At 42.9% G+C, this 24982-nt stretch overlaps 1 protein-coding gene across 1 annotated transcript in view; it reads right to left on the bottom strand.

Annotated features, from left to right (window-relative positions):
- Positions 1 to 1585: 1585 nt before the first annotated feature.
- Positions 1586 to 24982, bottom strand: part of Kdm3 (Lysine demethylase 3) — a 93731-nt gene continuing 70334 nt past the window's right edge. Inside the window, 8 exon segments of the mRNA XM_065300470.1 lie at positions 1586 to 4278; positions 4338 to 5293; positions 5364 to 5514; positions 5661 to 6232; positions 6235 to 8545; positions 8634 to 8816; positions 8897 to 10168; positions 10171 to 10604. Of these exon segments, the coding sequence (XP_065156542.1) occupies positions 3121 to 4278; positions 4338 to 5293; positions 5364 to 5514; positions 5661 to 6232; positions 6235 to 8545; positions 8634 to 8816; positions 8897 to 10168; positions 10171 to 10604 (7037 nt within the window). The 3' untranslated portion in view covers positions 1586 to 3120.

Below are 24982 nucleotides of genomic sequence, written 5' to 3'. Positions count from 1 at the left end.
TCAGGAAAACAGATACTATGAATGATAAAAATTTTACTTAGAGAATTTAACTTAAAGAAGAAACAAAACATTAGTACACAATTTCGGACAATGAGTTCCGGCGGAACCCAAAGTTTACCATAAATTTCATCTTGTTCTCCATAATTATTTAAATTAGTATTCGTACCAGGTAACACATTGAGCCAACGAGTTGTGCAGAAGTCACAAATGATGCGCACAAGTCCAAAATATCATTTATAATCACACACAAAGTCTGACGGCCGGCGTCCGACGGCAACCGATCAGAGATCCACGCGAAAATGTAATAAACACACAAAATATTGAATTCCGAAGATTACACATGCGATAAACATTTACCGAATGGCCAAACACAGCAATTAACACTAAACTCAATAAAATACAACGCGATATAGGTACCGAATTGGCAACGAGAAACACGAATACTCGACGGAGTAATCTTACCTGCCGCACGAAGTAAGAGCTGCGTGCCGGCATCACAACTGTGCACGTCGACTTTCACTGGCAAGAATATTTTTAGTTAAAACATGGATCGTTGCGCTACCTGAGAATACTTTATTGTACCTCCAGCATACACAAAGCGTTTCAAAAAGTGTGGCGTACATATGAGGCAGTGAGCGATTGCGTATGTATCAGTGAGTGGTCACGCACGTAAGTGGCCGTGTCCGTGTATCACACGTACACGAGAGTGCACGTGCACCACCCTATCTAAACAAATAGCAATTTTTACACATAACTCAAAACTTCTAATATAGAAGTCAATAGGATATACTTATTCAAAATAAATGAATCTAAATCTGTAATTATACATGTTTCGTCACGAGGGCATCTTCAGTAACTTTATGTACCGTATTTTTTATGTACAACTTCTAAGGCTCACTTAACACAAACATTTTTGTGAAGGTTATTTCACGCATTATATACATATGTGTAAATCAGTAAAATATTGCTTATTTCTATTACAGTGCAACAGTGATAAATTTATAACACTGCACACTCGAAACATGAAATAAATAATTCTATAAGTTATTACATTAATTCAATAAAAACAAATGTTTTACCTTTATGTTTGATGTACTATACTTCGTGTACTATATGTTAGGTTTAATTGTGTCAACATGCCAAGGCTTAGTTAACGCATTCGTGGTGTCTAAAGCACACTTTACACTTTATAAAGCACGTTTAAATGTCGTTGAAGTTTTATTTATTCGACCTATCCGACGGTCGAAGGAACATCACTGTCGCTTTACCTCTGCGTATGTACTCGTACAATCCGCGTATAACGAACGCCGCACATCACTCGCGCACAATCTCCAATTATTGTGAAGAAAACGTGCGTGCAGATCACCTGACGACACAACTGAGACTAACGTGGTACGCAAGGCAACCTCGTGACGACCGCACAAAAATTGCACGAGATAAAAAAACTTGTTTGTAAACACTGATACTACCTGTGTGACAATGCAGAACATAGAAAGAATTGTACTCGTAGTATGCATGTAACTTTTAATTCCGATTAAATTCTGAACTATCGTACTTAACTGGGATAAACATAACACAGTTTAAATGTATTTATATTTCATGTATTTGTTCCTTGCTTCATTTATTATTTATACATCTTTTGGACCAAAGAAAGAACAATAAGGGAAACAAACATTGAAGGTACTTTAAGATAGTTCTGTACAAAAAATCCTATGTCTACTGTACAGTCATCACTTTAAAAACGAAGAGTAAGTTCCTTCTCCTACTTAAAATAAACAATTATCGTCGCCGTCACGCGAGCCGTTAAAAAACTAATAAACTTATGTGCTGCGTATGTATAATATTGGTGATAAACCTAAACGCTCTCATCGAAGTCTCCTAGCATGATTTTGTATCAAGTGTAAATTTAAAGTTTCATAAAATCGTTGTTAGTAATAATATAATTAGTCGAGATCATCAAAAGATCGAGCGATCACTAAAAATAATCTTAATTGGCACTTTTTTATACGAAATAGCACTTTTTCAGTTTTTCTTTTTCGTGTGTTATCAGTTAGATTTAAAGTTAGTTTTTTTTCCATAGAGTAACCCACCCAACAAATAGTGTAAATACTGAATTGCAATTTAACATTTGTCGTATTTGTTTCATTACATCGTAACAGGCACAGTTATACAAAGTGACAAAAATAACCATCATGTATGTGGATATTACCAGTAGACCAGCTACCTTGCAAACAGTGAAAACGAATTCAAATCAAGGTGAGAAAATAAAAGCAACGCGTTTACTTCTTATCTCTTTAATTCCATCCATCTTTGCTTAATTAAACGTGTTTCTGTGTGTCTTAGTTGTACACGTCTTGCAATCAATCGCATGTCAACTACCAAGTATAATAGTAACAAAAATTTGTCGTTCTTTTTCTCTTTACAAAAAGAATATTAACTCCTAAGCGTAGTATGTAACAAAACAAAAATTAAATATAATTTTGAATATTTTCAGTTCAGCGATTTTTTCAAAATCGACACTTTCCGTCTTTTTAAGAATTAATTAATTAGATAATCTTTTCTTTTCGAAAAAATGTTTTGCAAAACGTAGCTGCCCTACCGCTGCTTATTTATATGTTATTTTTTCTTTATGAGAAACAACATTGATATAGTTATGAATAACTCGCAGGCCTTCGCGCAAATCGACGAAGAGCATCCCACATAGAAGTACTCGTAGTTTCAACAACAGTATTTTCTTTTATCGTATTTTCGAGTTTCTTATCATTTTTTCATTTTTGTTTAGAGAGTAGACTAATTACAACTGGTGATCGGTATCGAATCACGAGTCACTACTAACAGGAAGATAAACCGTGCATATTCAGCATTTCATTCAAGTCAATAATAAATGTACAAAATATGTACACACCGAATATTATCATTGTAATAAAAAACAAAACGAAAACAAAAACATCATCTCGTGCGTACACACATTAATTTTAAATTGTCCCCCTTAAAATATTACACTTTTCGACAATCGTTTCTTCGCCACTTATCACTTTAGTACTCAACAGTCGTTAAACGTTCTTGCAGTACTAGTAGTCATTTCTAACTATCCGTAAGCGTTCTACTATTATCACAAGTTTAAGCCGGCTCCACGTTGGAGTCCGTTGTCGCGTTGTGCGGCGCGTCGCCGGTGCCGTTGTTACCGTTGCGTTCCGGCGAAGCGTCCTTCTCGCTCTTGACGTGCTTGTTAACGATCGACGTGAGACCGGACAGCGAGTCCTTGATGGCATGAAAGATGATGTTCTTGATCTGCAGTTTGTCCTCATGGTTCGAGTGCGTATCGGAAAGATCACGGAACTCCTGGGTGAGGTGGAAGCAGTGTGAGACATTCTCTGGCGAGACGAAATCTTCGGCCACCTTGATGCAATTGTGCAGGTTGCGCACCTGATGAGGAGCGCCGGCGGGAATAAACACTGCATCGCCCAGGCACTGCACGATGGCGTACCCCTCAACACCGTATTCCTTATAGAGGCGTTCCCGCAGCGGACCGTCCAGATAACAACTCTGGTCGTGGATGGGATCATGATTAGGTTTCAACAAACCGCCTTTCTCGACGACCACCTTATTGAGCAGGTCACGTATTTTATCCGCGTCGCGCGCGTTGTAAATATGCCAGAGAGCACCCGGAAGTTCTCCTTTGTCGCGAACGCGGCGTCTGGTAAGAATGTCGCAGCCGGCCTCGTCGATGGCGCGGAACGCCTCCTTGATGTGCTCATCGGTGTCGCTGTCCTTCGGTATACCGACGTGAACCATCACGTTCACAGCATCAGAAATATCCAGATGAAGATTGGTAGTGCCTTTGGACGGGTGGAGTGCAGAGCCATAGGCGATGTACATCTTTGGCCCCAGGTCAGGTCGGACGAAGCACTCGGGCAGACGACTAGCTAGGTTGAGTTTGCCGTTACGATGAGTGTATTCCGATAACGGCAGCACGCGCATAAGATCGTTGAAGCGCGAAGGTAACAACTCGGCGAAGTCCTCACCGGGTGGCCAATCCTTCAACTTGAGCAGCATGGGGTTGCCCTTGTCGTCCTTCAACCGCTTGGTGAAATGTTCAAAACCTTCCCAGAACTTTCTCATCGGTTGATTGACAAGAGTGGAACCATTCATGCAGTTGACAAGGTCGTTCTTCTCGTCACCGAAATCCCTCGAAAAGGCGTCGGGAGTCCACAGATCTTTCGAGAGGTGCTTGCTAACATCGCTTACCAAAACAGGTTGGCCACGTTTCCATTGATCCTTCAGAAATAGGAATAAAATTAGTAAAAAGTAATTCATTTAAGTTAGTTGATTAATACCTGGAAGATTTTGAAGTTGCCAGAGTGGGTAGTATCGCTTAATCTGAGCAACTTTCCATCACACAGCCAAGAATGCGGAACCTCGGGATACAAAAGTTTGCTCTCTGTGAGCGTCATGATGCGAATCGGCAACATACCCCGCGTTTTTGCCAGGGCGTTTTCCCGAGGAACGAAATGTTTTAATTCCTTATGATCGCCTGTATTCTCAAGTTTCGGCACGCTGTCTTCAATAACGCTGGAAATCACCTCGTCCAGTGTGTCCAATCTAACAGTACTTTTCTTCTTCGGCGCGGCATTTGGTACAGGACTTCCCGCTCGGCTGCCATTTGGTTTATGCGATGGTCTAATCAACAACTCTCTGAGTGTGGAAAAACTACTGTCGTCGTCACTGCTATCATCGCTCTTCTTCTCATCGTTGTTCGCCAAAGCCACGTCCGCAAACCAGTTTAATCCACTTTTCTCATCCTTTATACTTCCACCATTGACAACTGGTTTGATGTCTTTCTCCTCTTCAGCCTCCTTCTTTACAACGACACCATTCAGCTCTGCCGATAAGATGCTCTTTATAAGATCCTTGCGTTGACCATTGGACTTCTGCCCAGTTTCCTTACTAATCGGACACCCGCAATACTGCTCAACATTCCACAGTTCACGCATTTCGTGCACTAGACGGCCCAGCTTCAGCAGACAATCGCCCGCAATGATTTGTGTGAGCATCAGTTTCTCGTGCTCGTGTGCCTGTCGGTTGGTGCAGAGCAGCCAGGAGAAATCGTCGCGATCTTTACCTGGTTCTCCCCAGATTTTCACCGTACCAGCCTTTCGACCCTTGTAGCAATCCAAGCAGACAACAAAGCCGCATTTTCCGCACGCCCAATGGAAGTTGAAAAGCGTCGTTTCGCATACGTCGCACATTTCACGCACGCCTTGGACGACTCTCTTCCACGCTATGGTCTTATCTGCAAACACAAATTGAAGATTTTTGGTTTAACAGAAGAACGAAACACATTTTTATGATATTTGGCTTACCATCCGACATGTGTTCGAACTGCGCGTCTTTTTCCTGGAGCAGAAGATTGCAAAAGTGATCGCCAACTTGCTTCAGGAGAAATCTGGACGTGTCTAAGTCTAGGTCGGATGGTGGAGTGTCTGGTGATGGAAGCCACAGTTTTAAATCTTCCTTTAATCGAAAAACATGAAGAAATTAGTGAAAAACGAGCAAGACTAAGCCTAAACAGGGCTGGAAGTACCAAAAGTGCCTCGAGTCTGTTTGGAAAGACCGGTTTGAAAGAAGCAAGACTAAAGAAAACAGTAACATGTAATTACCTCAGTGGCATCTTTGTGCGGATCGGAAAAACCAGCAATTGCAAGCTGTCCGTTCTTAGTGTACCTTAGCTTTCTGAACGCGTAGAATCTGCAAAAGATGTTAGGCATGTTCTTCGATCTTTGGTTGGGCGTCCATCTGCACTCTCTACACTTGGCCAACTTGGGCGCCACCTCAAAGCACGGGCCGTCTTGTAAAAAACTCTCACCTGTCTTTCTTAACTGCCCCACTGGGGGTTTGCGAAAGGGGTCGCGCTGGGGCGCCAAGTCGTCCTTGGACTTCTTAGCACGCGGCTCCTCGCCTTTATCGTTTTTTGTCTTCGGACGGCGACCCCGCTTTCTCGGCTCTTTGTCTTTGGCGGCGCCTGCGCCAGCGCTGCCCGTAGTTGTGGTGCCGCCGCCAGCGGTCTTCTTGCCGGTGGAGACGGTGGTGCTAGCGCCTGAATCAGAATCCTTATCGCTGAGTGATTCCTTGTCGCTATCACTTCCGCTCTCGCTCGCCAGCTGGTTGCTGCCGCCACTCACCTTGCGCTGTTTCTTCTCTTCGCTGCCTTTCTTAGGGGCCCCACCACCTTTTTGCGCTTCACCTTAGGAGGTTTGCGTTTCGGTGGTGACTTGCGACCTCGCTCTTGGTCTGAACTAGACGAATCATCGTTTTTACCAGTATCGAGCGGATGTCCATTTAGCGCCGTGGTAGATTCTTTGTGCGTCTTGCGATTGTTCGCTTTGGCCTGAAATGACTTAGGCTTGTTGATGCTGTTAACCGCCATACTGCCAATGTTATGCAGTGACGTAACTGGTGCCGTTTCTTTTGCTGGTGTGTTGTTCAGATTAAGCGGTAAGGAAACACAACTACCACTGCCAACCATACCGGTAGTATCCTCTACGTCTTCACCAGTGTGCCGCTGCAGCCAGGCCTTCTTCAAATGCCTCACAGGGTACGTGCCCGACGACTTAGCCGTGGGGACCGGACTGTTCGACTTTTCAGAATCGGCGTTCGATGGTGTTGTTGATTTTACCGGCGTATTAGGCTCCACCACTGTTGTCACAACACTCGTGGTCGTAGTCGCTGTAGTTGGTATATTTATTGCACTAGACGTAGACACCGCGTTGCTGGCGTTCGAAACAACCGACGAAGAACTTTCGAGGCTAGGCGGGCGGTCGTTATTTGTGTTATTACTAGTTACAACGCTCACATTCGTTAACGTTAGGGGAGTTACGCTCACATCAGGTAGAGCCTCGGTGAGAACAGCATGGCTTTGTGACGTAGGTATAGAGGACCCTCGATAAGCAGCCGTATTCACCACAGTCGTTATTGTTGTCGCTACGCTAGCAACGAGCGGACTGGGTTCGCTCACACGTGACAACTGTGGGGTAGCCTGTGGCTGTTGTTGCCCGACATATAGTGGGAGATTCTGATGAGGAATTTGGTGCGCTGGCTGGTGGGGCGCTAAATGATGCGAGTGTGATATTTGACTATGAGATGGCGACTGCGAGTGCGGTGGTAAGTGTTGTTGATGTGGAGGGGTTGGCGTTGTTGACTCTACCCGCCGTTTTTTCACTTCCAAACACACCGGCACATTATTACCAACACTTGTAGCTTTCCGTTTGGGCGACGACGAGCTATCATACTTGTTGGAGGATACACCAAGATCTAGGGGTTGCGTCTGCACGGAATGACCCGAAGGAATATTCTGCGATGGGTGAGTGACACCCTGCATGTACTGCGAATGCATACGCGCAACAGGGGATGGCGCCGAAGTCGCCGTAGGTGGTGACGTACCATGTTGCATACTAGGCTTGACCGACAGACCACCAGGAACCGCGCCGCCGGTAAACATCCGGTCGAAAGTGGCATGATTTACACGTTCGCGCGAATGGGCACTACTGCTGTGCGCGGGTGGGGGTAATTGTTGCCCACCCGTAGGTGACGCACCCGGATGTGGCGGATGGTACTGCGACACCTGTTGATAGGGCGATGGAGATATGGTCGCCGAAAGATGCGATTTCGACGTGAGCGGGAGCGGATTACCACCAGCAGGTATATCATGAGGTCGGGACGTCGGCATCGATGGATTAATGCTGGGTTTACCGTACATGTGGTGCGGCGCCGGACTGCTGACTTTCGGCTTAGCATTCACCGACGTCGTGGGCACCATGTAGGGATAACTCGATGGTAAGCTAGTTTTGGCATTGGCCGCGTAGATCATGGTAGGGTGGTCGCCTCCGCGGTAGCGCATCTCGGGCGAAGCGTGCGGTTGAGCATGAGGGTGCTGGTGCGGCGACTGCCTCTGATGGTGCGGACTGGGAAGCTGCCCGCCCGGTGATCGATGATGCGAAGGTGGTTTGCCGAGATTTTCCGGTTGCAGGTGATGGGGACTCGGAGCGTGCGGCAAATGATGCGGAGATTGCGTGGGGCTCCGGTACTCATACATCGCGCCCTTGTGCGCGCCCTGAGGCGACGTCAGGTAGTGACCCATGTGGTCGCCGCGCTGCTTTGGACTAGGGCTGTGCGCTATCGATACGCGCGACGACTCCATGTGGTGTTGGTTTTTCGCGTCGTGCTTCACAATCACAGAATTTTTGAGTTCACTCATGAGCGGCGGCGGGTTAGGCAACATGTCTCGTTCGCGATCGCGCTCACTGCCACTTTTAGTCACTATCAGGCCACTGCTCTGCAACTTGTGGTGATCGGCGGGCGCCTTACCCTTGGGCTCGTGCGAGAAGATATGCGGGTGATAGGCTGGGTAGCCGAACATGTTCACTTCGCCCTTGGGATGCGCCGGATGCACAGAAGACATCTTCTCTGCTTTACTAGTGGGCACACCGCGGCTATGCGCAGGCGGTGGGTAATCCGTTTTATTGGGATGATTGGGAGGTCGTTGTGACTGTAATCAAGCGCAATATATAGATTAACAACTGAAGAACAACCAAGTTTTTTGTTGTAAATATCGATTTGCGGTTCCCACTACTCACCGAAGGTTGGTAGTAAACTCTTTCCCTCTCCCTGACCTCGGCTCTCGCCGCAGCCTGAGCGGAAGCATTTGACAACTGCCTCAGCTGTTGCTCCCTTTGATGATGCTCCTGCTCAGCGCGCTTTCTCTCTTCTTCATTTCCGCGAGCAGGTGGTGGCATGCTGTTGAAATTCCACCCGGATGCCTGCAACATCAACAATACAAAAAACCACGTATAATCGAGGTGGTCACAAAAACAGGTATAAAATGAATGAATGCGCTTACTTTCTGCGGTAGGGCGCGTTTCAGCGACTCCTCGAAATGTTTGTTGATGTCGCGTTCAAGTTTTTCACGATCACGGTGCTCCCTCTCACGTTCCACTAATCGTTCATGCTGTTTCTCCCGCTTTTCTAATTCGCGCGTTTCTTGATTCTGTCTCTCGCGCAGTAACCGCTCGTGGCGGTCGCGATCCTGCGCGTATACGCGGTCTCGCTCCAGCATCTCCTCAGCATGCTGCGCCTGCGGGGGTAACAAGTGCGCAGAGATAGGCATGGGGTAGCGCTGCTGTACCTTGGTCCAAATAAGCGGATCGGGGATGTGTGGGTATAAAGCGCCAGGCGGCGCGAGCGCATGTGGATGCACGTGGTGGGTCGCCATGAGGCTGGGCGCGTATAGAGCGGCGTGATGGCCGGCGGCTGCGGCGGCGGCTGCTGCTGCTGCGGACGTGGGAGGCGGGCCCGAGGCGGCCGGCGCGGACGGGTGCGACATGAGCAGCGACTGGTGCTGCACACTGTGAATATGGCGGACGTGCGGCTCGGACTCCAGCAACAGGCTAGGGTCGCGCCACACGCGCACCGACTCGGAGCTGCCGCTGGCGGCGGCGGGCGCTACTTGAGCGCCGGACGCGCTCGCTGTCAAGAAGAGCGGCGACCGAGTGGCTGAAGGGGCAACGCTGGTGGGCGCTGGAGGCGGTGGGTCGTCGGACGAGCTTAGGGCGCTAGAGCGCGAGCCCGACCGCTCATCGCCGCTGCCGGACCTCAGCGAGCTCACGCCCGAATCAGACCGGTCGTCCGGAAAGCGGAGCAGCGCTGCATGGCCGACGGATTCGGTGAGTTCCATCCTGCTGCTGAACGGCGAGGACGCAGACAGCGGCCCGTCATCGTCGCCGCGGTGCGAGCACTCGCGCTCCACGGTATGGTGGTGATGTGGCAAATGCTGCAGGCCGATAGGTGAGCGCCGATGAAGCAGGGCGCGATGATGTTGATGGTGTCGGCTGTGGTGGCCGGGCGGTGGCGTGCGCTGCGCCACTATCACGCAATCGTCTTCCTCGCTCACGACCTCGGCTGCGGGTGGCTCTTGCACAGGGCCGAGGGCGACGACTTCATCGCCAGCGGGCACTAATTGCACGCTACTGCCGTTACTCGTGTCATCCTCCAACGCACTATCGTTAACCAACTGGTCAGACTGTGACTGACCTTTTTCACCAGCTCCTTCTCGAGCGACTCCTCCGCAGAGGCAGATGACGACGAAGATGGACCTACGACGACGGCTGTATTGGACGTGTCGTCAGTGGACTCTGTAGGTGTCGCACAGTTCGCATCCAGAGAAGACGAGCCGGAATCCTGGCGCGATCTACCTTTACTGTCCTTATCTACCACCTCCTCCTCGTTGTTGTTATTATTGTTATTGCTAGCAGCCTCCTCGGCGGGGACGCTCTCCTCGAATGATCGCCTGCAGACAGCCGAGAGCGCCGGGTCGTCGCTAGCGTTCTGCAGGCAGGTCTCAACTCGATCGCGTTGCACCTCTCGCAACTTACTGTTGTTTGCTTCCTCCAAGATCTTCTTCTTGGAGCCACGATTGTGAACGCCGTTCTTTTTATTCCTAGCCTGCTTATTTTCCAAGTCTTCCTTATTATATGATGTATTTCTCAGTCGTCCTGGTGTGGAAGCCTCGTTTTCACTTGACTTCCGTTTTCTTCCTCTTACACCTACACCTGAAAAGTAATAAAAAAAATCGTTGTAATCTTGGAAATCATTGCAATCATAAAATCGTTTGGCTTCTATGAATAAATTTCTCCATTCGCAGAAGATCCGACTGATACAAAGCGAATTAAAATTAAATTATTCATGAGGCGCGCATTATTCATATGCAAGACGTAAGCGATTGCGCTGTGTACTGCTCGAAATTCGAATCCAACTTGGCACGAGACGCGATGATTACGCCGCGAGACGTTGTTGAAAGTAGGTCGAAGTCAACAACACTCGCGGCGCGTAATTTACGAGCCGCTCGCTCACGCAAAGAAACAAAAAAATGCGCTACCATTTCGGTCGCGACACAACTCTCGATAAAACTTACTTATTGCGCGCACTTATCTATTCACATTCATGCTACACAATTACATTCGCTATGTATGCGCGAGCGTAAATGCGGCTTTATTCATGCATTCATACATTAAACAAACGGCGTTCAGAAGGTGCACACGAAACAAAGTTTTCCCTGGCCGCGGCGCGAAAAGGGGTCGATAACCGGTAAAGGCGTGCTAGTTACGAGCACGTCGAACACATGTAAATACAGGCTCGCGAGAATTCTAAACTCGGCGTCTGCGAGGCCTTTGCGACTCAACTTTGTGCGCGCGCGAAGCCAGAGAGTTGAAATTTACATGCGAACAACCGGACAGGCGCGCGCAAACGCTAACCAGAAGCGGGGCGAAATTGAGCGAACAGCCAACTCGAGTGTTAATAACTTCAACGAGAATGCAGGTTTGCGAAGCGACGTGAACGGGTGGATAAACAATAAACTTTAATGGCGGCGGCGGGACAAAAGGCATGCAACACACATTTACTGGGAAACTGCAGTCGCGAAGTAGAAGAGGTCAAACTAATTTCACATTAAACTGTTAGAATTAAATTTGATTTTAACATTACCAAGTGTTAGTTCCGCTGGAATACCACTGATACAATTATTTTGATTGCAAAAAAACAAAAGACATCACTAGAAATAAACAAAATAGTTGGCCTTTGCTATAAAACAAAAACTAATTTACATTCGGAGACTACGATGAAAGTAGTCATTACGCAACCAGCCGAAAGACATCCCAATTGATTTATAATTCAAATTGAAAACCAAACGGATGTAAATATGTACATACTAAAGTAAGTATAAGAAACAAGTTGATGTTAAAGATCAACGCGTAGGCTAGTGATTTTTATTGCTCATTGTTTTCATGGCATCATGGGCATCGGCGCACCGGCTGCGCGCTTTTCATTGAGTGTAATTACGGACGTGCATTCACAAAGCGCGTCGCCGCGAGCGTGCGTTTATCAAAAAGGAATGCAAAACGAAATCGTGGAATCAATTATCCCACCATACATGTGATGATGCACAATCCTTTTATGCATTCATGCATTCAAACACATTTCAGTTCTAAAAAACTACTCACATGGTCAACAACCAGTTACATTATTGTACGACTATGTTAAAGAGAAGTTAATTTGAGCATCGCTTGAAAAAGAAACTAGTTGAACCAGCCAGTCCGCATAATGTTAATTAATATAAATATTTATACATTAATTTAAATAGAAAAAAAATCAAATGTACACATGTAACTCTTCGCATTTACATAATTATTGGAAATGATCTGAGACGTATTAAAATCTATGTAATTAACACAGTTAACGAAGCATTTAAACATTAATGAATGAACACATCGACACGAATTCGCCGCGGTTAATAACGTCGTGCAAATGAGTAAACGTGCGATAAAAATATCACCTCCTCGCTCAAAGTGCGCCTCGCAATAGCAATAATCAAGTAGAAAGTAACTTGAAACCGACGTCCGACTTTCACTTTCATTATGTTCCATTAGGCGCCTCAGAGTCATATTTTTTTGCCAAAGTAGTAAAATTACAAGTAATAAGTATCTCTTAAAAACAGTATTAAAAACTAATTATTGATACAGCTGATGCAATCAAGATTTAGAACAAAACACAACAAAAAATTCATTTTTTTATTTTTTTAAATTTAATTCAACTATTTACTAGTAGTTTAATAGCAGTAAAGCTTGTACTTGACGTTAAGTTACCACATACAACCATTTAACATACCAGATCACAATCGTGATTCGTGTGAATCATCAAACAGAGTAGAATCGCGGATGTAAACGAGCACGTGCACAAACACATCTAAACATCTCTATGCGATGATATCACATCATCGTAACAATTGCTGCTCTTGTGCAATTACAATTATAATAAATTGCCTGTAAGCACTCGACTGTAACAACACGGTGTCAATGAGCGACAATAATTATTATTATTTGATCATGATTAATTCCGTGTTTGAAAGTCACGACTTCCTATGATTTCAACCGTTCGCCCGACCGCATCCTGCTCTACTATTAATTTAATCACGCTAACCGTTCTAACCACATCAAACTAATCACGTGTACATGGTTTATCATTAAAATTACTTGTTTAAAAACGCGTAATGTTTTAATAATTTATCAAGTAGTTTATCAGTAATTTGCTGAAGTTGAAGGAGTATTAATTTGTATCGTCCTAACGTTGCAGTTTGGAGGCATTCCTGAAATTAGATTTGTCAGTGGTTTGATTCAGTTAAATGCATTCGATATTCGTGCTCATGCTTGTACTTGATCGAGACTACCAAATGCTTTCAACGTGCTCGACAGTTCACAAAGAGCAAATTTTGCTTTGATCTTGCGTTGAGAATATTCAACATCGACCTGATAGACAATAGGAAATAGTATATCTCAATCACATCTGGTTAAATGCCATAGTTTAGTGGTGAGACAAACTTAAACCGTGTTTTTCTAGTAAAAAATCACATTTTAAAAGAAATTTACGAAAATTTAAGGACGAAACGGCATAAGTACGGCTCGTGAGGTTTATCTCACATCAAATTTTATCAGATGTACTAGTGTACCACCAAATAAACAGTTTAAATAGTGATAATAATAATTTGGAACCTTAAATAACTAATAATACAGAACTGTACGATGAATTAAATTGAATGAGGCAACAGAACATCTTCTTTTCTAATTTTATCGATTTGTTTTGAGTCGTTCTTTATATACAATTTACTCAATTGTAGTAACTAGTTCTATTTCTGGACGATACCCAGAAAAACACTACCGAGCAAATAGCGTCCGCCAACGTAACAAAACAATTACACGTATTACGTACATTGAAAAAACCTACAACGATAGAAACGTACACGATAAAAGGTCAAAGCAATAACCAACTGACGCAGTCACAAACAATTTCAAATGCAATAACAACAAACACGTTCACAAACAGCACGACAATAGTTAAATTAAACAAAAATAAAAATTCATGATACCCGGCAGTGAAATAACAGCAATATGTTACAACGTAATGAGGCATGAAGAGAATTTGCTGTATTTCTCACATGATTCAACATTGAAAAATGCACAATTTCCACAACCGCCAAGATTAAAGCAAACATAAACGCGTTTCCATTCAAACGAGTCGACTTTTATATGCGTACATTCGCATTGGCACATTAATTAATACCAACTTTCATTCGTGGTCATTGTGCGTTCGTTGTGTGCTAAACGTTCAGCAGCGCAGAAAATTCCCTGGAATACGGCGCGGCCGCGTTGCGCAAATATGAAAACATTTCGGACATGCGAGAGAATGTGTTTCGGAATGTTTTTGAAAACGCAATTCGCACACGCGCCGCACTCGCTTGTTTATTTATTAACATAGATTTTGTGAATAACGCGGCGGAATTCAACGGAAAATAAAATGGAAAAGCTTCTCGACCGAAGCAGAATACCCGGAATTAATATCGCAACAATTTCGAAGCATAATCAACAGTAAAATGACAAAATACTCCCGATCAATGATTTTACAAAACGTAAAGCTATAAATGTTAATTAAAAGTTTCATTTGCGCAAATTTAAATTAAATCTTGCTAATTAAAGTGAAGTACATTATGAATTTCATGGAATATCGACGGAAATATTCCTATCTGTATGAATTTACATTACAATCTCAGTTTGTTATTAAAAATAACTGCTGTGACGTTAGATTACGATGCTCATAAATAATATTTGACCTATGCGCCTCACAACATCACATCATCATTAAATAATAATGACTACACAAATACCTACTTATAATTCAAACTACACTATGTATTTCACAATGTATCCATCATTCAATTAATTCACGATCGAAATGTACGATGCGAGTCATAAAAGCTAATAAAATATGTCATGTATAATGTGGTGTTAATGCACTTAGAAAAAACCTTGGTACGGTCATGTCAGTCCAAATTCCGTTCTATTTTGCACGATCGTCAAACGGAAGCGTAAACAAGTCGAACGCGTCGAACAAGTTAAACGTTCGGTAATTACGACAGATTGCGTGTACAATTATAATACATTCAATGAATACACTTGATTCAATGGAATTTATTAAGTAAAATGACCTTATTATCTATCTGAATACATCACACCATCACACAGAAATAATGTTGACTGCATTTTGATTATTATTATGACTAGTAATGCTATAATTTAAATAATATTGAGAGAAAACGCAAAAAGTTGATTCGTTGTTTATAGTTTCGATTTGCGCGGCTTATTTGTTATCAGGAACGTGAAATAATGGCACATTTGCGATTATTGTGTTGTTAAACCGTCATCGAGTAATTTGTTTACGCCGATCTTTTCGAGAAATAAATACGTCAAGGCCACACGTACAGTAAAACGCATCACAATAATAAAACATTAGCTAAAATTAGAATTTATAAACCTAATTTTAAAGAAACAGACAACTAAAAAGATGATTTTACATTTTTTAAATTATAATAAATTCCCCTGGTTAAATTTATTGTAGAAAAAGTAAGAAATAATAACTGTAAAAATAACCTCTGGCTGATAGTTAGCAGAATTAAGTCAGAAATGCTATTGAAGTGCTTATCGCACACACATTGTAGTCAATATTTACACATTAGCATTGAATTCACACACAACAATAGGAAAACGCCCGCACAATACGTTATTGTGCGTCGCTCGCTAACTGCGGCATTATCGTCCGCAGCGCACAATATAATTAATTATTCTAAGCGATAGTGAGTGTTGTATTCGGGCGGCGGCGGCGCGAAATCGCGCCGGCTGGAATTTGCCCACAGCAGTGCCGACCTTCCACAGCCCGTGAGGTCGTTAAAAATATTTTATCTTGAGTAATGATTGCATGCCCCCGCTATGCAGACTTTGCACGTTCACCACTAACGAAGCCAACGGCACTTCATTCTGCATTTAACGTTTCCGTCATACATACATAAATTAACGCTAATTGTCTGCTAGCCTCGAACGTCTTCCCGAGAAACTGCATGCAAATAGTTTCAACTTTAAAAATAAATTACGTGTTGTTTATCATCCAATATTTGCAGTATTAGCTTTAATTTCCAGTAGGTATATGCATGGAATTTGTTTATGACTTCAGCCTTGACTGGAATTTCTGTGAAACGAACACGCCCGCTTGTTTTATGATACGAGTACAGCGCGTAATTGTACTCGTACATAGTTTGAACAACAACGGTTTCATTTATATACCGGTATTACCCACCGCATCGTGCTTTTTCCGCTCGCCAACCAATCACGGCGTCAACAATGCTAATAAAACCAAAGCAAATATACACATAACTTGTTACAATGGCGCATTTACATTCGCATTCAAATTGATCATTTACATTTAAATGATTTTAGTATATAACCTGTACCTAGATACATAACAGCGTGAATAATCTGGAACATTAGTAATTAGCATATGTTGCAGAACAGGTGTTAAGACAACAAGGAAAAATATTTACGTCTCGATCATTTAGTGAAACTACAAGTGCATATTAAGTTATCCTGCGCGAGCATAAAATTAACCGCGTTTGGATAACAGCCAAATCGTTTAAATGGCCTCACAATTTCCATCTTAATGATTCCTTTGTATTCAGCGACATTCTCACGCTGATTTTCGTGTAAATCTCGATCGAATTCGCATTATCAATTTCACAGTTGATCTCGCATCACATTCACATAATTCTAGAGCAATTAATTGCGAACGATATTTAATCACCAAGGAATTCGTGTGAAACTGTTTAGATTATCTATATCTTTCTTATAATCAGGGTTTCTACTCCTTTCTGATTGATGATGACGCGTTGCTGGTTAAATCCAAAGCACGAAGCTTTTTGCTTTCTGCGTTTAGCTTGTTTAGCTTTGGCGCTTGGCCGCGTTGGGAGTCAGTCAGTCACTGACCTCCACGCACACCAGCAGCAGGACGACGGAATAAACGAGCGAACGAGGAAAGAAACGGAGCGATTGCTTCTCGTTGGTCGTGTTGCTTTCTTCGCCAGTGTGCTTGCTTGGTCGCATGTTGCGTGATCGTCGATTTCATTTCACTTCGCGCTGCCACACATTCACACAAACATCCTGAGCGCCTATCCGATTCAATCAGAGCGAGGAATTGGACAAATATTGATTCGACAAATTGGTTTTTAATTGGAAAAATATTCTCCTACAGCTAAATTTAATCCAGAGTCAAATCAGTAGGCTACTGAGCAAATACTAAACGCCAAAGTAAACTGTTACACTTTTTAAGAATTAAATATGCATTGCGGAAGATTGAAGGTTATTTGTAGGTCAAATTATAAAATACAAATTGATGGCTTGTTGGCTGGTGCTTTTGTGCATTATACTCGCGCCGGGAACAAAGAAACAGCCTTAACAAAAATGTTGGGTCAGCGTACTCGTCTCGCTCGCCTTTGTAACACGACAACTTGGTGGCTGCTCCTTTCTCCGAGCAATTTTATGGTCATGCCAACGCAGAAAAAGAAGTAATGATGACACGACACACACAGATCAGCATGTGGCACAGAAGGAAAGCGGGCCTTTTCAGATTCTCTTCGAAAGCAACACCCCACACATGCAACATTTTACGACCCTACATCGACCAGTCCAACCGGACGGACGAGTCTGCCTGTCCCGGGAGATGAACCATTTGGAAATGCGAAGGAATTTAAACCCAGTCAAACAGTGCACCCTCAAACAACGGGTAATGTTATATAGGGTCGGGTGTGTCGGATGGAATGCAGTAAATGCATTAAAAGGGCTTTGGAACGATGAAAGACCAGATGTGGAGAGGTTCAATAGGCGGAGATTACTGGAAGATTAAAGGGCATCCACACAAACTGTGCGGAGTTAAAGAGAAGATACGATGGTACCTCCCGCTTGGAAAGGAATATTTTAAATTTAGAGCACAAATAAAGACCAAGGAAAGAAAAATAATTCCATCTTAAAACCTAAGAAAACAAATATTAAAATAAAATAACGCTATAATCCCATAATAAATTAGATTTCTAATGTCCACAAAAGTCCCAAGAAATAAAAATACTAGTAAACACATCAAGAATGTAAATTTGAGACTTGGATGACCTTTGCGATCAGAATGATTCACGGTTGTATCCAAAAATGTCCTAACAAACAAATTCCAGTAGTAATGACCCACAAATGACCTCCAAATTCAGGTCGGTCTAAAACCTTCCCAAATAAATACAAAAAAAACAAGAAACTAATTTTGCGCATTAATGACCTCCGCGATAATATTTTAATTTATTTAGTTGTTTTTTAAAATTTAGTTGACAACCAATTCATTATACTCAAACTGCATAACTAGTAAACATACTCATAAAATTACATACATTAAAACCAACGACGTCAAAACAATAAAAATTATCAAGTTATGCGTACACGAATATTAAACAAAAATGTTAAACAGGTCGTAAGTATCCCCCACAAAATGCACATAACCAAGCAGGTAGATACCAACAGCATTCAAGAATGTGTTATTTGATTGTTCCGAATGTGAGTGGGAGAGTCGCGTTCGGGTCATAAATATTTATAACTTTATAAACATTTATTTTATTATGCTAGCGCGACGAGCGGCGTGCATACATGCATAAATAACAACATAAAAGTATTCAATGAGCGAGAGAATAAGTTCAACGCTACGCGCCGCGATTGTATGCATGTATGCGCGCACCGATAATGATAAACAAACGCTGAGTAACAACTTTTCGATAACGACGACGCACGCCGTTCCAGTTTGAAACACACATCGCGTCCCACACAATAAATACGCCGTACACATTTTAAGCGCACATCATTACATTCCAGCGCGCCGCGCGTGGTTTTATCATGAGAATGTCGCCGGTTATCTTTTATCAGGTTGGAGTTGTTCGAGTTTGGAGTTTCGGTTCACTTCGGTCGAGTTTGTTTAATCTGTATCTGTGTAATTCTAATGGTCTAATGACGAACCACTACCAACAAAAGTGCAGCCAAACAACTGCGCCTCGAAGTGCCATCAATTAAACCCGTAGATAAGACAAAAATAATCAGTAGAGCGCGGAATTGTTGAGAAAATACAAATATATGCTAAGCAAACAATATAATTGCACAATTGTGTTAAGTGGCGTCGAGTAAAACCAACATTATATTACTTGACCTTTAACAGCCGAAAACCCGTTGTGAAATTAGCTATTTCCGGTTGTTTTTATTTCCAAAGTAATTAAAATATAATTTATTTTTTGCATGAAACGCACGTGCAGCGTTATGCGACAACAAAGCGAAGGAAAAAATAAAATAGAATGAAGAGGAAAATAAAATGATAATTGCCTCCCAGCGCGCGCGTTTTTCAAACGCTTTTTTAATTCGTTTTTCGTCATCAATTTGAGCCCGACTTGCCACTGCGTGTTACCGTTCCCAGCCTGTAGCCTGATCCTTCGCCATCACCTACTCATGCAAAAAAAGAACATACCGTCAGCACGTACGTGTTCAAGATTTGCAATCGTGTCGGTGAGTGTGTTCCTACTTTATGTTCAATGGCGCATAAATCACGTTTTTTTTTCCTCTGACCCCCTTGTGCTCTCCATTCCGAGGCGTTCCACGTTTTCCACTCGTTTTCTTTCTTCTCCGCTTTTCGCGCACACCAAGTTCGCGTTCGTTGCCTCCGCAACACAAAGGAACTTTTAACGCGCCCGACTTTCATCTCATCCTGCGTGTGTGTGTGTGTGCTCGCGCGCGCGTGGTCGGCAATAAAACAGCTAGAAAGAGCACAGAAAAAAACAGCACCATCGGTGCTCATAAATAAGTTAATTAATTTCAAACCCGTAGCTCGTTTTACCTTTCGCAAACGTCATCGACACCATAGCAAGATAATAATAGATTACGAAAATTCGTAACGCTCTAGAGAAATTAAATGCAATTGCAATTTACTATGCGTTAGACACACACTGACGCTGATTTGCATTTGTCGATTCACGATTGGCATGATAATTTATTGCATGCGCAGTACAACAATGTTGTGGACGCGAGTCGAATGGGAATACTGTACAGCTTGTTTTTTTATTATCAGCGTATATTTGCGTCGTGGTTTGTCGAGTTCAACATTTATGGAACAGCGAGAAACAAACTGTTACGGTTTCCACGTTCGACACGTTGAACGCGATCAATGCGTTCCGCGAAACGAAGGAGAAATCGCGGTAATTATGCATCGAGACGGCCTACTTGCTACCGGTTAGACAACAACACAAGTATCCAGAGAGGGAATCATTAGCAAATATTAAATCAGAATAAAAAATATATAAAAACTGGTCTCAAACGATGAAGTTGGTAGTCCCGGGTCCTAACCTAGCATAAAATGGTCCCGAGGACCAAAATGGCGACTATTACCATAAACTAGAATATAATACATTGCTGCCTTTCGAAGATATCAGCGTGTTTTCTTCAAATGTCCGCCACGCACAAAGGATCGCAATCGAAGCGAAGAGCTAAAACGAGTTATAGCCGTTTTACAACCTCGCCGCGTAATGGACGCCATTCCTCGTCGTCGTCGTCCGTCGTCGCGACATTCACTCGCGTTTCACGTTCTTGCCTTGCCCGTTTTTCGCCCCGAGTTATAATTATCCATTCTTGCCTAGCTTGCACGCACAGGTCACATTCGCACACAAAAGGAGAGACCCCCGAGTACCTACCGCTTAAACACTTCTTCCTTCGGTCCCTGTTGCTGTGCTGTATCCGATTGCAAATTTAGGAATTAACACAAACAAGACACAAATATCATCCGTGGTGGTATTCCCTTTGCGCACACAATTTATGAGCACTAAACGGTATCCAAAAATGCACGAATCCAAGGAATGCGTGGGTTTATAATCCTAATCCTAATCCAATTTATCCAAGGTTCGGTTGTTCGCACAAATGAGCACAATACAGAATCCCAGTCGAGAATCCGGTAGCAAAAATCAGTCTGTTTATGATCGTTGTGTGTGTGTGCGTGAGGAAAAGAATCGCAAAATGATCGAAACGAAATATGCGCGTAACGTATGTATGTGTGTATGTATAAAAATGTCCTTGAAACGCAAAACGCACCGCGGACCGACGGTGGGCTGCGCGACTCACACGGCGGCACGTAGGAACGATCCGCACGCCAGCGACTTGCACAAAAGACTGCCGCGTCGCATCGGCGCACCAGCGAACGGCGCACGAGACGCACGGGGGCAGAGGCAGGCGCAGGCAAGCGGCCGGATCGCGTCGGGCTGGGGAGGACCGGCAGCGCGATTCGGTCGAGTCGGGTCGGGCGAGCCGGCGAGCCTAGACACCACAATGAGCAAGCGGCCACCGAGAAATATGTGAAATGAGCGCCGACGGACGACGGGCAGCACGGCGCGCACAGCTAACGCACACCTCCGCAGCACAGCAGTGCCTCGACCTGTATACTACTCACACTGCACGAATGTGCATGTGCACACAGCACACCTCTGGGGCCTAGCCCTACAGCCCGGCGATAAAATTACCCAATAAGGCGTATAGCGCACGAGCGTTGACTATTCATCAAAACACCAACGCGCAACGGGCCACAACGAGTGGTAATAATCTGATTTCATGCGTTTCTATACTCCATCGGAATTTTCTTGTTTCAATGCTTGAAAGTCATTTAAAGGTCATGAAAAATACATTCGCTGTCAAATTCAACCATAAAACCCAACAAATAAAGACGTTTATTATTCATACATAAAATGTATCAACTTTAAATAATAAAACTTAATTTTCAGGCATCCGGACACAAAATTCAACTTTCACCATCATTTTCCATTGCATCGTGGATTAGTCATTGATATAAACTTTTGGATTGACATCAAAATAGTAGCCGCAATAAAAATGACATGCACGCGAATAATAGCAGCTTGATGGCCGTGAACGCACACCGCATGTAACACGTAATCGAATTGTTTGGTTCGCAGCCAAAACCGGCCGCCGCTCGACGAAAAGGAACAACACGGATTACGTTGTTACGCTGCTGCTCGCAGCTCGTGTTCGGCCACGTTCCTCGTTGCTCAATCATTAACCGTCGTCGTTTGTGCGGCAGCCATGCACTTACATAAACTCATCATCTCCCATTTGGCGTATGCATTCAACGATCTATTCCGCCGCAGTTAATTTCGTACCGGCATTTAATTAATGCATCAAACGAAATATGACCCAACGAGTTTACCGACGAGCACAATTAAAACGTTTTCACCGGCTTTCGCAAGCGTAGACGATGATGAATCATCTGCGAAAATCGATTTTCAATTCAAGCCCTGGCTTTTTTACTTTTAAAAACTTGAAAAATGCATTTAAATTTATAATTGTATGGAATACAAGTTGAATAATTGCACACGAGTGTAATTATCAGGTAATTTGCGCTCAATTTTCAATTCATTGCGTTCTCGCAACCTTGAAAAAGTCAACATTAGCCGGCTGGTAAAACAACTCAATTAATTAGTTTTCGTTCGTTTCACACGTTCCCCGACAACAATCACATGCCTGTCAATCGAGTAGTGTAGCGTTTCATTTCCTAATCGCCAACTTGGAAGCCTAGCACTAATTTTATTATTATTGCCATCGTGGCGCGCACACACAGCTTTCTCTCTCGTTCCGCGCGCTTGACTTGGAATTATAAAAGTCGCGTGCTTGTGTTTGTGTGTGCTTCAGTTTGTTATTCAGCGAGAAAATGACGTGGAGGAATTACGGTAACGTCAGTCGGTCGCGCCGCATCGAACAAACATGAATTCAAATTCAAGCAAGTTCGTAGTTGGCAAACATACGCAACACACATGCACTTGGAGTAAAGTAAAGTAAAGTAAAGCAAAACCAGTATGAGAGTGTAGTCAGGAAAACAGGTTTTCAGCACCGCGCGCATAAATACTGGTATTCGCCGCGCGATGTGCTCGAAATTCTTTCTGTTGCACGACCACAACATACACACAATGAAAGCCGGAATTTTATAATGAGTTGTTTTTCTTCGTTGTGTTGTTGTTTTTTTTTGCCTGCGATGTATGTGTGTGTGTAACCGGCTTCTACGTTATTTTATTCACGAACATCATCACCATCAGCATTGAATAAGTGCGTGCGAGCGTGAAACGAGCTCACTACACTCGCCGCAATTCCATTCTATTCCCGGTGTGCACGCTCGCTGCCGATGAATATGCAAAGTAATTATTTTTAAAAACAGCTATTTAACATTTATAATTATGCTGACGATAGTCTTTTTCCTACGAATAATTGCAAGGCGCAGCTAAGTCCAAGTTACACATCAATTATCTAATATAAAACAATTATCAACAATCGTGATTCGAACATGTTTCACTCACCATGATAAACCGATGTGAATGGCGCAGACGTATTTAGATTAACATGCTTACCTGCAACAAAAAAAAAAGAAAATAAAATAAATATTTACTCATAATTCATAAATTAAATATATCTCGACTATGCGAGACTTACGACCACGAACGCATAACAATTTCGATAATGCGCTGCGCGCGTTGGACGAGGCTAAAAATACCGTTTCGAACTTTGAGTGGAAACGGCGGGCATTTTATCGCCCGATAAACATCAAACATAATTACCATTTTATTTACAATGCGGGGTTTCGTTAGCGCTAACATAACAACAATATTTGAAAAGGCAGATAACCCGCATGCACACACACACACAACCTTCATGATCTGAACACTAAACACACTCAGCAATTATCTAATTTCGCTGATTGCCTTTCAAATACAAAAAATCCGTTCAACAAAATACAATTAAATTAAATTAAACTAAACGAAAGCAGTAATCAATTATGTTTATAGGTAAATATATAATCTTAGGAGTTTTTCTATTCTCTAACATTTGTTTTGCGTGTTTGTGTGTTTAGATGATCAATAAAAGTCCAAAGTTTATACGCGCATAAAGCGCACAATTTACGAGTCGACGAAAAGTGTAAACTAAAGTTTCACGTCTTTATCGAGCGATATTATTCGATATAAACTAAGTGCTCATTCAATCAAAATAAAAAATATTTTTTCAAAAAGATTAACATTGCTCCAGATCAATTATAAGTGGATTTTGAAGTCGATGAGTAAACTTACAATGAAATACATAGTCAATACGAGCAAAAACACGTTAATCGCTGGCGAATTACGCTAAACACCCGACTACGCAATGGATAAATCCGAACGAAGGTCAACGATTCACGTTCACGTTGATGTTGACGTGGTTTGTGTGTTGTGTGCGCGCGTAATGAGCGACGAGAGAAAAAAAAAACGAAACCACTCGTACGAACGAGTGTAGTAAAAATAACTAAAATGGCTGACTGTAACGTTTATTTGTTCGAAGATTTACGAGTGCTTTATTTAATACCAAGCACATACACATACACACTCGAATGCGAAATGCGAAAACTTACTAAATATTGTCACGTGAACGCATTTCTCACTAAAATAATATCAAAATTCAACATATTTTGCCTCAAAATAACATTAGTCAATATTTAGACGATTAGTTCTATTTGTGTAGATTGATGCGCATCCGTGGAATAGACGAGAGCATGGCCCAAACGAAGCGATATTGTGTTGCAACTTTCAAGCTTATTATGTCTGGCAACACAACAGCATACCCGAGACCGCAATGCGCACATGAATATGCAATATTCGCGTTTCGAATCGCAATGAAGCTATTAGAAGCGTTTTCATTGCGAACGTAAACCGATATTACACTTGCAAGTTAAAATTAACATTCAAATTCAAAGCGCTACCGAAATCGAACTGAAACTGACTTTCAAACAAAGACATCTAAAACAAAACAAATAAAAATTTTGTTTTGTGAATATTTATTAATGAATAATAAATTTTATGATTAAAGTGGAGTACTCGTAAGTCGATGCTAACGGTATGTATACTCATATCCAACACCTTTTTTTCTTTACAAGAATTCCTTTCTTCCTTTCTATTACAGGCCATCAAAAG

This window comes from Atheta coriaria, unplaced genomic scaffold (genome assembly GCF_025399875.1).
Source record: "Atheta coriaria isolate IRGN ID8LTWV9N9 unplaced genomic scaffold, Caltech_Dcor_3.1 hic_scaffold_4_pilon, whole genome shotgun sequence".
Classification (NCBI taxonomy): Eukaryota; Metazoa; Arthropoda; class Insecta; order Coleoptera; family Staphylinidae; genus Dalotia; species Dalotia coriaria.
Note: the sequence above shows the minus strand (reverse complement) of the source record. Positions and strands in the feature narration are given on the sequence as shown.